This window comes from Scatophagus argus, chromosome 16, assembly GCF_020382885.2.
Source record: "Scatophagus argus isolate fScaArg1 chromosome 16, fScaArg1.pri, whole genome shotgun sequence".
Classification (NCBI taxonomy): Eukaryota; Metazoa; Chordata; class Actinopteri; family Scatophagidae; genus Scatophagus; species Scatophagus argus.
Window position 1 is genome coordinate 4,658,918 of NC_058508.1, and position 15,637 is coordinate 4,674,554.

Here is a 15,637-nt window from a genome sequence, read left to right on the forward strand (position 1 = left end):
TGTGCACATATAAATCCATCCATCCGCCAAACCATCTGTTGTTTGGAAATGTTTTATTTATTCGGCTAGTATTTACAGTCACATGGTAGGTATTGAAATTGAAACCACAAACAGCTTTTAATTTTTTTATGATACACAACATACACTCTCACACACACACACATTGATATGTACTCTCCAAGCATGATTTCATTCAAACACAAGCACAGATGGAGTCACAGAGAGACAGTAAAAACATGTGACTAAATACATTCACGTGAAAAATCCAGTTTAGACAAGGGGAAAACATGGAAAAAGGAAAAATATAAGAAGATATGTAAGATTCAGTAACGGAAGGAAATCATTTGTTTTCCTATTTTTGCATAGCAAAATTCATCTGACAATACTACAGTATAGCTATAATGAAAAAAAATCTTTTAAACTTGTAGACAAATAGGACATTGATTACATGAAAGGCGTCCAAGAAAATAAATATTGATGGGGTGCCAATTTTTCACGAGATTCAGTTTCATTGTAAGGAAAACTACTCATTTAATTAGTTAGTCTGTCAGCCTAAATGGTGCAGCTTTTCAGTATTAGCGTGAGCCAGTGCACAAACATTTTGCTGCACTGTGTATACTGTCGGTTAGTATATATTTAAGTGTACACAAAATGTGTTTGTAGACATTTTTATGGTATTTATTCAAAACAATATAAAGCACACATGACGGTGGAACTGAAGTACATTAAAGATTACTATTCAAGTTAGAGGTCCCCCTCCCTCCCATGCAGACGTATGTGTGTGTGACTGTGTTTAACGTATGGGGGCCTTCAGAGCAGCATCCACCTCCTCCTCTGGCAGCAGCGTGTGCCACTGGGCGACTGGACGCCTGGGATTGGCTAGCATGTCTGACCAGTGGCGTAGCCCAACACCGGTGGCACCGTATCCGATCCAGCACTTGCCGATGGGGTCGTTACTGCCCAGCTTGTCGTAGTCGTACACAGTGATCAGCACCTGGACTTTCTGCACGTGGAGACAGCCGGGGAGGAGAAGCCACAGTCAAAGCACATTCCTCTGTAGGTATATTTTACTGTATGTTTCAGTTGAGGCTTTGATATTGTTCTGGAGGTTTTTAGGGGATTGGGTTTCTTATTGATAGTTCAAAATGTTACCAGAGGGTAAAAGTCATGCATCTCAGAACAACTGCAGTATGTACTGGTGATGATGTCATCAGAGTCATCGGGACTCAAGGCAGTTTTTTTAACAAAAACTCTGTTGCTAACTGAGGCTGTGCAGTTTGAGTGAAGGCAGCATTTAAGAAGCAGTAATAAGGGTCTGATGAAAGATGGGAATAGTAGGCTTCACCATTTTTACAATGCCACTTTTTTTTCCCTTAAATGTGCCTTTATCTTTGCCCTCTTCAACAGTATCTATAACAGTCAGGCCTAAAGTGAAAATATGGAATACTAATCAAAAATCAAGATCAATTAAAATCAGTGACCAAGGACTTTAATATGCAACTAAACTGTGGCAACATGTGTGTAAAGAACTTGAGTCCCTCAGTGAATCTTAATCATTGTTAATTAATGAATCCAAATTAATTAATCATAATTGTTAATCACATTGTTAATTAATTGGAAATATTCATAATTAATTGGAACTGTGTGATAACATTTGTTATAATGTAACATATAAAGTTTTGCATGTCTTTGGTGATAAATTTTATCAAATTAAAATGTTGACCTGCTGATGAATAAAAAGTTACGGGCAGATTTGATCTACCAAATTTCATGATGATCCATCCAGTCATAGTAATAGTAGCTAAAAGCTGAAAAGATCACCCTGCTGAAGGTACTGGTGGAAAGGTCAAAGGACCACAGTCCAAAATCACCAAAGTCAGAGGGATTCTTCTTCTGGGAACCATGAATGCATGGACCACATGTCATGTATCAGTCCATGAGATTCTTCAATGTGGACCAAAGTGTTGGTCCAGTTAATCAACGTAGCCATTCCCAGAGCCATGCTGCTACCAGGGATAATGAAGCAGCCACAAAGGAATGGCATCATAAGTTTAAATATTTTAATAAATAGAATTTATTCTAATTAATTGGAACAAGTAGTTCCAAGTCAGTGTGTGTTAACGTTCAACTCCCTGCTGTAAATGTCTGAAAAACAAAATTGTTCAACCGAGAGGTGTGCAAACCTGGATCTGGGAGAAGGGGATCTCAAAGCTAAAGCTCTCATTGAAGTAAGGATTCAAAGTGTTTTGTTTGACTGATGTCTTCTTCTTCTTCAGTCGCTTCCCGTTGTGCTGCAGCACCACCTTAACAAAAGGATCTGAGAGAAAGAGGTGTGATAGCAGACAGAGGACTCAGCACGAAGCATGCGCACAAGCATGCACACAAGTAAGTGTGTTCACCTGACAATCCTCCGACATCCATCTTCTTCAGGTTCTTGGCTTCCATGATGTTAACCGTTAGCTTACCAGCCGTGGGGACGTAACGAAGGGAAATACAGATATCACCCAGCTTCTCTTGCTGTCAGGGGCAAAACATGGATGAGTTGTCACATTGCACTTTGTTTTGACTGCCTCCAATGCTGACAATGAGCGATACATTCATCATTGTTTCAGTGGTGTCAAACTAAAACTATCACATACCTCTTCTTTCTCTCCTCCAACCAGATCCTTCCATTCATGTATAGGCTGTCCAAGGTCTATAGAGTTCATGGGGATCTTGATCTCGCCAATGACATCATGTTTACCAAAGCGGTCAAAATCAAACACCTGTAGCACCAGAGTCTGACCTCCCAGCTCGCTGTATGGTATCTGGAGAGGGATACAATTACTAATAATAAAAAACGTTTAACTCTAAACTGCTTTAGATGCTGGTTTCAGAATGCTACTGCTGTGACAAGACAAGACAAGACAACTTTATTTGTATAGCCCATTTTTACAAGCAGTTTGTCTCAAAGGCCTTTACTATGCTGATAGTATTTTCAAAAACAATTTTATTTCAATGTTTTATGTTCGACATGATCTTCAGTATCGACGTGCAGACCTTAAAGGTGAAGGTCTCATTGAAGACGGGACAGAGGTTTTTGCGCTGGACTTTGGTCTCAAACTTCTTCTTCTTGTCCGGCAGCATGTAGACTTTGACATATGGGTCAGAGGTTCCACCCATGTCCATGGCTGCAAGGTCCTGAGCCTGGAGGATGCCCACTATCAGCTGGAGGAGGAGGGAGAGATATGTTTAACTGTAAGGTCCAAATCCTGAAGTGGGTCCTTGTTGAGTCCTTATTGTTGTGGTCATTAATCACTTCTTTCATTACTTTTGGATACTGGTGTGTAGTGCTTGCAAGATATTATCTGCAGGTTTCTGTGTGTCTGTGTGCATACCTGGTTTTCAGTAAAGTTGTAATCCAGTGTGTACTCCAGTTTGCCAAAGTTTTCCTTCTCCTCCTCTTCCTTTCCTTCCTCTCCCTCCTGGAAAACACCAATATGGTTAGTAGGGCTGCAATAATTATTTTAACAGGTGTTGTGATCTGAGTTATGATTTTAGAAGAAATTTTTGCATTTCAAGATTAAGATTTATGGATTAGGGCATCTGTTATGTTGTGGCACATTTTATCTTTTCCAAAATACTGCAGCTCCTGTGATCTGGATAATTTTGATAATATTTCAATAAATTATTTATTCATAATGGTTAGCAGCTAAGAGATGAAATTCGCTCATTTCATATTCGAACACCGGTGATAGACGGGAGTAAACCATCCAGAGAAAGCTTGGAGTGAAAACATCATGAGATCTGTTTGTGCACATGAAAACCACACAGTGCACTTTTAAGGTTCCACCAGCCTTTGAAGATCATACTATCAGTAGTCACGCTCAAGCATTTGAAAAGATTGTTTGGTTCTTTTAGTTTCACAACACATAAAGTTTTCCCTTAATGTTTTGAGAGTATTCTACCCTGTTGCTCCAAGCAGCGTCTTATCACAAGGGATCAGCAGTTCTGCCTCTGCCGTCCCTTTTGGCTGTTGTGCTCAGTTTAAGCTGTAAATTCATCCATGACTAGTCTCAACATGGATGAAAGCCAAACATCTGTGGACGGTGAAGCAATGACTGCAAACACATGCAACACAGTGCGGTGTTAACTCCATCTGTTTGCCTGTGGAGGTTGTGGTCAGCCATGTACTTCTGATGCATTTGTGATGCATCACATGAATTTTTGACCTGCCCTTAAAGATACAGTTGAGAGCCAATTTACAATTTCCAGTTGTGCTAAAACAAGCTAACTGGCTGTTGGCTTCAGCTACATCTTTACCATATAGACATGAGAGTGGCGTCAGTTTTCCCATCTTACTCTCAATCCTTTAAATCAACTAATGCAGAGTTGTCCTTGTCCTGAACCCTTTAAATCCATCACTCTGAACTTCATCTGTTGACATTTAAACGGGTGGAACCATATAAACTCTATAGTTGTGTGGTGACATTTTGGGGCAAAAATAACTATGATGGCAATATAATCACCACATGGCAACTCAAAAATACATGGGACAGAACCTCTCTGCTCCTATTCTTTTCTTACCTTCTTGTCCTCTCCTTCCTCGCCCTCCTTCTCCTTCTTCCTGCGCCCTCGTCCTCCTTTCCTCTCACGGACCTTCTTGGGCTTCTTGCCCTTGTTGAAGCACTTCTTGTAGATGCAGAATCCCAGACAGGCAACAAGAGCAAGAACCACGACCACAATGGCTCCTACAGCCCACATGGGCACTGGAGAAAAGAGGGAGAGGAAGGAGAAAGGCATGGTCGGTGTTGAGTAGTTTGACAGGAAACCGTGCTGAGGGACTTAATTCCTACTGAGATGAGTTGAAGCATTTTAGAAACAGTGCAAGACTGGTGTGATGTAAAGAAAACATGCATGGTTTTAAAGTTTTTTAAACCATGCTAGCACAGTGGCTATAGGATGGCATCGTAACCCTGTCTGTTAGCTGGCCGACAGCTATTGAAAGGATTAGCATGTTATTCTGGGCAGACATTCATGGTTCCCAGAGGATAGAGCCATGGGTAACTGTAGTGCAAGAGAGAGGCTTATTTACACTTTATGATTTTTCTAATGAGTTTTATCATTCCTAACTTTCCACGTGTGTCACCCTTTGTAAGTGGAAGGGAGCTTCTATACATTCACACAACTCAGTGCAGAGCAGCTTTTTGCCATATGTAGAAGACTTGGCATGTATTTTTCTTTAAAACAGAAAAACAGGAATGGTTAAAGAGAAGAGATGGACTTACAGTTGAGTTTATGATCTTGAAGAGCAGAGCAGAGAGGGGTCACATGAAGAAATGAGAGGGGACAGAAAAAAGACATGAAACAGGTGAGGTTTAAAGACGAGATGACAGGTCGGGCAGATGATGGTGTGCAGGTAACACGTTGATAATCATTGTGAGCCTGTGTCTGTGCTGCACGGCTTTATCAGCTGAACTGGCTTCACTTTTTGTAAGCCACACACGTACTCTGGGCCTCATGTTTGCTGTTTATGTCCACAAGAGGATGAGTAAACATGTTATGTTTACTCACTGTGATCTATAAGCTATTCCACTTGGTACCAACATCACTCAAGTGCTCTTCCAGGGACTGAATATTGTTGTGAGGAAAAGGAATCGTTGTTGTTTGCTCAAAAAGTGTAGGGCCCAAAATAAAATCAACAGCCAGAGCTCCAGAGCTATGTGAGATATTGAACAGCTGAGTACAGTTGTACGCACTACGAATGCAAACTGACCTTTATGCGTAAAATCTGTTGACTTCCCCTTCATAGACTAAGCAGGACCCAAATGTTAGTACATTGTCTAAATAATTCAGTCTTTGAGGACACAACAAATACAATTTAATGTGTAGTATGCACTGTCTCCGCATTGTCTGTGTTTGTATTTTGTGTGTATTTTAGATGTGTGGATCTGTGTGTGTGTGTGTGTGTGTGTGTGTGCTCACTTGGCAGGTGGGTGAGCTCATTGAAGAACTTGTTCTTCATGCTGTTGAACTGATGGTTGGAGTGGTGGGAGGGGGGTTGCTGAGGTGGAGGCTCCCTCTCCCTCTCCTCCTCCTTGGCCGCCCTGCGCACTCGCGGCCCCGCCACGCTGACCAATCGCATCGCTGCTCTGATGAAACCAAAGGAGAGCAGGCACCAAAACGGTCAACAACTTCGTGATCACAGAATCAGTTTTGGAAACATTAAAATCACAGCAAAACAACACGTTCGCTCTGTCTTATCACACGTGTCTTTCAAACTTCATCCTGTCTGACCCTTCACCTGGCCATGTCCTCTCTCACTCACCCTCATGCCTCTCATCATTTCAAGCATCTCACAAAGACTAAAAAAATATCTTCATCAAGAACAAGACATGCTTTTATTTTATTCCATTTTTTCTGAAAAAGGAAGTAGAATCACATTGTGAAATTCCTCTGGTGAAGGATGCACTTACATCCTTTATTAAAAATACTACAATGTAAAAATACTCCATTCAAAATTTAACATCTAAGCAACATTTGTATGTTGTTACATTTTGAATCGACAACAGTTTTAACTACTAGTGTAGGGTAATGTGTAATAGTGTGCATTTTACTATTCTATATATTAGTATTTTGTTAGCTAATCATGAGTTTGGTACAACCCTGATTCCAAACATGCTGGCACACTAACAAAACATTACATTAGTTTACAAACAGGTAAAACAACAACACTAACTAATTTTGCCTTATTTATCTGGTGTGACTACAAGGTTAGCACTAGCTAACCGCACTTTGGAGTGAAGCACGAACACTCTGAGCAGAATAAAGTGTGTTTTCCCTATTCCTCCCACTCTGATGACAGTGTGTGAATGCAGAGCCTAACAGGCTCGCTCATTAATACACAGTAATCCCTCTGACTTAGACAGCAAGGCAGGTGGATGTAATGGCACTCACACACACACACACACGCACACACCCATACCCTCATATATGTGTGTCTCTGAGAGCCTTTGCATTCAGAAATTTTGACTTGTCATTGCAGGAAAGGTGCCTAGGTGTTACCAATAGCAAAAAAGATGGCTCTGTGAGCTCTGACAGCAGGACCCTAAAACAGAAGCAGCTAAATGGAAGTCAGTCATTTTTTTCATTTTTTTTCATTTTCATTTCATTCCAGGTTGAGGGGCAGGGATGCCCAGACCTCCCTCTCCCCGGACACTGCCTCCAGCTCTTCCGGGTGGACCCCGAGGTGTTCCCAGGCCAGCCTACCCCATGTTGCATCGAGTGCTATCATAAAGCTGGGTTTACCCTTTGCCAAAAATCTGCTCATGGCCATGGAACAAAGAAGTAAAATAAGAAAATATCAGTTTTTGATAATCATGCCCCACTCTCTCTCTTCAGTGCCCTGCAAAGAGTTCAGCCTGCCTCATACACACACCGACATTTAAACCCCCATGCACAGGCCCCGCCCACAGCAGTCATCCCTCTGTCGCTGCGCAGCGATGTAACGAGATTAATTGCCAAAGGTAATCCAAAAATCCCTGGGCTTAAACAAATTAAGGACGGTTTGCCTCTCTGGGTCCCCTCCCCTTTCTCTCCCCCCTCCCCCCATCTCGTCATCATCATGTCCTCTGCACCTCCCCCCTGCGCTCCCCCTCTGTCTGTCATTCATCCTCCTTCATCCCAGCTGAAATAGAGACATAAACATACACAAACGCACATAGTGAGATCTGATGTAGGTGGTGAACTGTGTTACATTAACTCTTTTATCTCCTTGGACTGCATAAGCAGATGATTAGAGAGGAGGGGTCTCTTCTCTGTGTGTGTGTTTGTGTGTGTGCATGCGTGGTATGTGGTATATATTTTCTCATCAATAATCATCTTTTAAGTGGTATTGTGCAATTGCCCCCCTTTGCACATTTCCCACTGTGTCCCTTACTACAAATGAAATATTGTTAAGTGTGATCATTTCAGTGGCCTTGTATTCACTGTTGCCCCCCCCCCCCTCCAGAATTGTCTGTATGGAAAAGTTCCTGAAACGTTTTTATACTCAAATGCTTAAACTCTTAAGTGAAAAGGCACATCAACCATGTGATACATGATGTTTTTGATGCAGTCAGATTTCAGAATGAAATACAATGAACTGAATTTGAACAAGTAAAACGTACCTTATAGTAAGTTTTACAGGATATATGAGAGGAAAATGAAAGTGGATGAGTTTTTGAGCTCAGATAAACATCCAGTATGAGTCTGAGCTTTAGATAAAAGCACAGATTGAGTTCTGTGTCATTCGGCTGTTTCTGCCAGGACTCTGTGTGTTGTATAATGACAGTTCAGAACACCCCAAAATCAGGATGATGACCACAGTTGTTATCTGGGTCACTGCAGGTTTAGCCGGGACTGCTGCCAAAAACTTAGATCAGTTCATCAGAAACCTGGTGAGGTTGATGTAGGAATACAAAAAAGCAGCTCCACAAGGAATTGCGAAAACTGGTTTGACAAACAATTTTTAGGTTCTACAAAGCAAATGTACAAAGTGATTAACAACTGATGGCACAGACAGGAGGTCTATAGATATCATGTCAAAAGAAACATGATTTGTCAGAATAAGACAACATTTTATATTAACAAGAGCAACGTGTGTGACATATTAAACAAAAATAAACTGTGACTCAACCACCAACGCTATGCAATGGCACAAAAAGCTGAGAGAAAAGGTTCTGTATGTGCATTACACACTACACCAATGGAACCACACCAATCACCACACAATATTAAAACAATTTGTTAAAAGATCTACCGTGAGGCAACAAACAAAAGAAAGGCTCTCGTTTTCCAACCCCAAAGCAAAAACTTCAGGGGTTCAAACATATTCAGTGGGCAGCATTTAACTGATTATAGCTGAAGAAAAGACAGCCATATCTTAAGGTCTTCAACAAGAACTTATCTCGTGCAGACTGCAAAACCAAAGTGCCTCTCCTGAAGGTGCAACCGATCATGTGTCCTCTCTGTAGACTACTGTGTGTGGTTTTCTAAGGGCTTTGTTTTAGTTGTGTCAGCTGCCTGTATGTGGGTCTGTTGGTTGCTGAAATTTTGATCATGGTCCCCAGTGGACTGACTTAAACGATTTCCCAGCTTTTCCTCAAACACCATCATGAGGTCAGCGTTTTGGTCTTTTCTGACATATCTTGACAACTTTTGGCTGGATTACTGTAACATAATACTTTGTTATAACTTAATGTCTGAGCTTTTCTGCTAGTCATTATCAGGTCAAAGTGTAACTTTATTAATGCTATGTTTTATGGCCAAATACCTTCAAAACTAATATTATTCCCATCAGCCTTAGCTGTACTTTGTGTTTAGTGCTAGTTGTCTGCAGAAGCTAGTTAGTGGAAAATAGCCTTTAGTGTGCCCACAAAAGTGGTTACAATACAAGATTAGATTTTCTGGTCTATTTTTAAGTTCAGTCAATTCTGTACAAGGACCAAACCGTTCATCAGTTCCATGATTAGAGAAAATAATTGATAATGATTGTTTTTATATTTGTGCACACCTTGTAGGTAATTTCCTCAATCGAGTGCTAAAATACATTTGAGCAGACAGTAAATGTACATAAGGCCTCATGTCACCCCTAATGTTTCAGGAAGCCATCGTAGATTGGGCTAAATCTCAGAACTTGCATTATTCTGTCTGTCAAGTCTGATCTGCATGCAGACAGGCTGGAGGTGAGCAGCCGCTGGTGGGATTTTGTCAGTCCAAAAGCTCTTAGCTCTGAACTGAACCTGAGGCCTCATTAGGCTTCTGACACTCTGCCTGACTGCTGTAGGGGTTTACACACACACGGCTGTCGTCTGTTCACAATTTGAAAGATCAAAATCCAAGCCATCATTAGTTATCCTTCATCTTGAACTTGAGCATTATTTTTAATAGTGTGACAGAAAAAAGGAGCATATTTTTTTCTTTTTGTGTGTGTGTGTGTGAAAGGCCCTGTGTAAATAAAGTTTATTATCAGTGTTATCGTTCAACTTGAATTTGAAATTCCAGCAGTGCTAATTTGACTGTGAAGTTAGGTTAAAGAAATACATTGACATTTTGGGAAATGTATAAATTTGCTTGTAAATATGAAGCTAGAGCCAGCAGCTAGTTATATTAGCTTAGGATGAAAACTGGAAAGACCAAGAACAGAAAAACTGCCTCTGTAAAAACATTTTAAAAATGTAAAAATCTGCCTACAAGAACTCTATTTCTTGACTCTATGCAGTTGCCAGTCAACTAGCAAAGACTCCACAAAGTTTCCCCTTGTTTCTAGTCTTTGTGCTAAGCTAAGCTACCCGGCTGCTCCCTGTAGCTCCATTTTTACCTAAAAACATGAAAATGGTATCAATCTGCTCATCAAACACTCGACAAGAAAATGAAAAATCTTCTTTATCGAAATGTCATACCTTTCTATTACAGATGTTGTTTCTTTGCTGAAAAATCAAATTTCTGCATTAGAAAGGTTTAAAATGGCAGAAATGAAAAGGATAATATGGTTTCATTAAAGTTCACACATCTGAACTTTTATAATAGTCACAATATCACTTGACCTGTGGTTGTACAATATTTTTCAGGACAGGATTACTGCAGTTAATATACAGGTATTTGCAGCTTTGTACAAAAAGCCTCAAAAGCCAGAAATCTCAGTCTGTATTACAATAGTGCAAAGTTCAAACACCCATCCAGTGTCCATTCATGCTCTTCCTGCTCACCTTCCCAACATAAAGCAACTGGTTATAATGCTGGACACAATGTCAGAAAAATATAGGCTGTGAAGGTAATATGTTGGCATTGTGAGGGCGTATTGCAAGTGAACACAGACTCTGCAAATAGACACGCATTAGCCACCTATAATCCACTTAAACTAATCTTTCTCAGTTTTGGAAAACATCCTTCACTGTGTATAAAATCGAACGTTTCTCTCATGCATGAACTTTTCCAGTGAAATGCATTCATCAAATGATAAAGAATGCCATAAAATCAGCATCAAAGTATATAATCCAATAAATGAACCTTGTGCTCCCTGCGACCACAGCTGCTTAACAGATTTACTGCTCGGCTGAAATACATGGAGAAAGAGAAGAGAAATAAACTGCAGCTGAAATGAGTCATTTATGGAACAACAGAAAATTAATCAAGACAAGTTTCGTGGTGAGTTTTTGAGCGGACGCACCAAACATTTTGTTGTTGTTGTTGTTTATGAAACAGATAACTAGTCAAAAACATCTGAAAAGGCTTGCTTTTCTCTGTTTATCATCCATTGGAAACCTTTTTCAAGTTTTTCGACTGTTAGGCAGGAACAAGTAATTTTATAACTGCAGATTGGCTATGGTAGTAACTTGAACCAATAACTAATTCTAAAATAAACCACAGTATAAAATGAAAATAGCGAATAACTCACCCTCTTTAGTGTTGGTTCCACTCAGCTTTTTGGCTTTTAGTTTATTTTAATGTTTTGCATCCAAATGTCCTCCAGACAAATCCACCACCACTGACTGATGAGAAGTCGTCACACACAACTCCCTCCCTCTCTCGCTCCCCCTCCCCCCTCCTGCGTTAATCTCTACAATATCCCCCACTGCCAACTACTTAGTGTCCACCTCCACTGCAGAAAAGTCCATCTTTAACAGCTAGTTCGTCTAACACCGTGCTTTTAAATCGTATTTCTAAACCATTGAGAAACGTATGCTGCATACATACAAGTGTCACTCTGACTCACATGACTGAGTCAAATACAAATCAGATTATCACACTGCACCTCTCCAAATATGTTAAGCATCCATATTTTTTATTTACACTCCAGGTGTGCTGAAACGCCAGAGGGATGCTAACCTGTGTGTATTTTTTATTCCAGGAATAAGATGAATTAAAGAGAGCATGAGTGGAAATTTCTTCCATGATTGGGCTTTAGCACCCTGGACAGCAAACAACCCGAGTGTGCTGCCAATCACAGGGAACCTTCACCCTGATGCTAAGAGTCTGATGTGGGTGGAGGTCCTGACCCCTGAGAGAACAGCAGCACTGTCTGAGGAGATGCATGCGTGTCTGTGTGACTGACAGAATACAGCACTTATTCACTGGAAGATTACACTTGTTCCTATACACTCAGCTCTTTCAAGGTAATGTAATCAATGCAGCAAATCAGAATATAAATTCCAGAATATAAAAATAAAGTTTGTGTGGTGAATATAATGCATAATGCATTTCTTTATTTTTTTTTTTTAATTAAACTGTTAAATGACAAACTCCTTGGGCTAGGGCTAAACTAAAAGTCATATCATCTTTCCTTCAACATGTTTATGACAACAACTGTACCAAATTACATTGAAGATGTAAAGTTATGAGTGCAATACCAAAGCTCTCCAGCAGATGGCCATAGTGCATCCAATACCTATGTGGAACAACCCAAATGTACTGTCTCCATAGGCTAGGACTTGAATATCACATCGTTTCTGCATCCTCATACTTCTACTTCAATTCAGACGCAAATACGTTTCACTGCACTATAATTATAAGATAACTTTGGTTACTTCTTTCTTTACATATAATTCATAATATAATATATAAATAAAAATTATGATACGTTATTATAAGTTATGATAATATAAAACTTAAATCAACTTGGAGGGGGGATTCACCGCCTTTACCAACCGCAACATTCAAGCGATGAACACATGAATACATCAATAATTGAATATTTTACTTCAGTAAAGTTTTGAATGTATGACCTCATAACAGAGTATTTCTACACTGAGGTATTGTACGTTTACTTCAGTAAAAGAAGTCTTCCAGCGCTGTCATTGCTATCCATAAGAGCTTCAGTTCTTTGGCTTTGAAATAAACAGAGAAACTGCTGACAGTTAGACTGAGAGGTGATGTCAGCTGTTACACCACAGTCTGTCAAAACTGGATGTATTCTGACCAGTTGTATACAATTGTATGCTTAGTGACCGTGGAGGCTTCTAAAGGCCTGTCATTTATTTTAATTATCAGAATTATGTTGTGGACAACAATGACAGTCAGCACTGGACTGGTAATGTGCCTTTTCATTTTTTTGCTTTCCTCCATATATTCAGTTTAAGAAAATGTAGCCTCAGGGACTATCATGTCCAAACTGTCAGAAGACTGAAGACCAGGAACTGAAGCTCTATTGACTAGATGTTGTTACGGTGGATATGCAGTTGCTAATGTATGCCAGGGCACAAAAGGATATTTGACTTTGATATACCATTTCAGCTGATGACAATTTACATACAAGTTCTCTTATCCCATTTCATAACTTATTAGTTCCAAATATACACCACTCAGCCAAAAATTTCCTTTAGAAAAAAAAAAAAAAAAAAAAAAAAAAAAAAAAAGCTGTCTGGTTGCATTCATGAGTCATTGTTCAAACACTTCCCATAGCTTTAAAGCCAATATGAATGAGTCACCGGACAGATGGAGACAACGAGATTCCAGCTCAAAATGTTTATTAGGATTAAGAACAGATCAGAAACAGTCACAATAATTGTTAAACTGTCACACAAGAGCAGGTTTATAAGTCATGAGAGCCAGGCAGCAGGCAAACCAAAGCCTCGGAGAGAGCAGCAAAAGGATGCTGTGACGATGAGAACAACATCAGCCCAAACTCTCAGAGACCTAAAATCCATCCTCCTATATGACATTTAAAAACAGCGACACCACCAGAACATGTGAAAGCCTATCAGTGTAATAGGTTAAGCAGATCACATACAAAAATCAGGCCCAATGAATGAACAACTGGAGCAAGAAGTTAAGCTGAGTTTAAAGCCTGTTTTGTCATTAAGATTTTCACCCCAGGCTCAATCTTGGCACTTTGCATTTAGCTCTTGCCCCCCAGGGAGTGCTTGTCAAACAAGTACTCCGCCATCTTGTTGTTGTGGGAATCCATGCGGGTGAGGTTGGTAATGTGATCGCCCAGCTTCTTGATGGCCTCCACCTGCTCGTTCAGGTAGTGGGTCTCCAGGAAGTCACACAGCTGGGGACAGGATGAGAGAACACAAGTTGGTTTAGTTAACACAGACAAAAAGTTTACCCATGAAGCTCTCATTACTCATAGATTTTTTATGCAACTTACATGAGGGTCTACATGTTGAGAGGCCAGCTTGTGCAGGTCCAGCAGAGCCTGGTTGACATTCTTCTCCAGCTGCAGGGCGCACTGCATGGCCTCCAGCCCGCTCCCCCACTCATCACGCTCCGGTTTCTATGGAAGAAAAACATTCAATTAAAGCCAACTGAACACTCATTACATTAAGCCTTGTGTACGCAGGGTACAATGATCTCAGTCACCAGTACTCCATATCATAAAAAAAGCTTAGAGGATTAGCTCTGATTTTTGATTTGAAGAAATAATTTAGTTCAGGACTGATTTTACAAAATATAACGTATTAACTGGAAGTAGCTTGCTACTAAAACCGAAGCTGAGATGTCAATATGGTACAGAGGCTGAACGTTACTTTGTACTACAAGAGGTACAGTCTCACAGAATAGGTAGGGAAAAAGTGTTAAAACCTGAAAAATTACCAGTTGATCTGTAGTAGACACAATGTATGTGGTGAGACATGTTACAACGGGACCAGCTGTCCACTCTGTACCAACCTTGATGTCCTGGAGGAAGATGCGTCCTCCTCTCTTGTTCTGGAAGGACAGCAGCTTCTCTGCATGCTCCCTCTCCTCCTCACTGTTCTCCTTGAAGAAATGGGAGAAGCCTGGAAGGGCCACATCATCACGGGAGAAGTAAAAGGCCTGAGGGGAAAGGAGGATAAAAACAGTGATTATAAGACATCACCCGTCATTATTTGTCAAACAGTAGTTATGCAGCCAGTTAGCGGTCAGGAACATGACTCATAGCTTCTAGTCAGTTTAGATACAAACAAGGATTGAGTAGAACACGTGAAGGTGGTGGACAAAGAAAAAAAACAACTCGTATGAGCATGACGCAGCACTTTTTCTGCAGCGGTGGGTGGGGGCTAAACCTCTCCTTATCTGGCAACCTGCCCATCAGCGATAACACAACCAGGAAACGTAGAAACAGCAAGCTAACGCTGAAATGCTTCGCAATTGCATTAAATAACAATATTCCTAAAAAAATTAGCTTTCAGAATTTATTAATAATTGTATTTACCATTATTCAGTTTAACGTATCAAGTCTGTGAATCACCTAATGTGGATGATACGCTATCAAGACACAGCAGAATCATGATTTGCATGCATTAACATATGCTATTAAAAACATTCAGAAGCGGTTTTTCCTCACCATTGAAGTGTAGGTGTAAGAAGCAAACAGCTCCATGTTGACCATACGGTTGATGGCGGCCTCGCAGTCGCGGTGGTAGTTCTGACGCACTTGGGACTCCATTTCGGCTGGCGTTTTGAGCTTTTTCTTTACAAAACAGTACAAAAATAGAGCTTTACGGCGACTTTATCCAGTAGTGTTCAAGTATAAGAGGTGTTCGTGTCCGGAATGCAGACGAATAGAAAAAAAGGGACGAAGGAAGAAGTTCCGTTCAAACACTGTTGAAGCAAGAACTCCTTTAGATTTTCTTCCCGATCGTAAATGGCAGCAAGTAGCCCACTGTATTTATAGGCTACTGCACACGTAAGC

At 40.4% G+C, this 15,637-nt stretch overlaps 2 protein-coding genes across 2 annotated transcripts; both read right to left on the minus strand.

Annotated features, from left to right (window-relative positions):
• Positions 1 to 46: 46 nt before the first annotated feature.
• On the minus strand, positions 47 to 6,140 carry syt5a (synaptotagmin Va). The gene is made up of 9 exons (XM_046415396.1): positions 5,965 to 6,140; positions 5,268 to 5,282; positions 4,567 to 4,748; positions 3,378 to 3,464; positions 3,040 to 3,207; positions 2,640 to 2,807; positions 2,400 to 2,517; positions 2,184 to 2,317; positions 47 to 1,003 (listed from the first exon to the last, which is right to left on the minus strand). The coding sequence occupies exons 1-9, from the start codon at positions 6,122 to 6,124 to the stop codon at positions 794 to 796; spliced, it is 1,242 nt and encodes a 413-aa protein (XP_046271352.1). The 5' UTR covers positions 6,125 to 6,140; the 3' UTR covers positions 47 to 793.
• Positions 6,141 to 13,467: 7,327 nt separating this feature from the next.
• On the minus strand, positions 13,468 to 15,603 carry LOC124073597 (ferritin, middle subunit). Its single transcript, XM_046415920.1, has 4 exons — positions 15,290 to 15,603; positions 14,632 to 14,778; positions 14,111 to 14,236; positions 13,468 to 14,011 (listed from the first exon to the last, which is right to left on the minus strand). The coding sequence occupies exons 1-4, from the start codon at positions 15,389 to 15,391 to the stop codon at positions 13,856 to 13,858; spliced, it is 531 nt and encodes a 176-aa protein (XP_046271876.1). The 5' UTR covers positions 15,392 to 15,603; the 3' UTR covers positions 13,468 to 13,855.
• Positions 15,604 to 15,637: the final 34 nt, after the last annotated feature.

Excerpts from the sequence above, each read along its gene's own strand:
- syt5a (XM_046415396.1), bottom strand. The coding sequence starts at position 6,124 with ATGCGATTGGTCAGCGTGGCGGGGCCGCGAGTGCGCAGGGCGGCCAAG. Across the intron at positions 2,808-3,039 it reads ATGAGACCTTCACCTTTAAG|ATACCATACAGCGAGCTGGG; the intron begins GTCTGCACGTCG and ends ATCCCTCTCCAG. Across the intron at positions 2,318-2,399 it reads GGATGTCGGAGGATTGTCAG|ATCCTTTTGTTAAGGTGGTG; the intron begins GTGAACACACTT and ends TCTTTCTCTCAG.
- LOC124073597 (XM_046415920.1), bottom strand. The coding sequence starts at position 15,391 with ATGGAGTCCCAAGTGCGTCAGAACTACCACCGCGACTGCGAGGCCGCC. Across the intron at positions 14,779-15,289 it reads CTTACACCTACACTTCAATG|GCCTTTTACTTCTCCCGTGA; the intron begins GTGAGGAAAAAC and ends CTTTCCCCTCAG. Across the intron at positions 14,012-14,110 it reads CTCAACATGTAGACCCTCAT|CTGTGTGACTTCCTGGAGAC; the intron begins GTAAGTTGCATA and ends TCCTGTCCCCAG.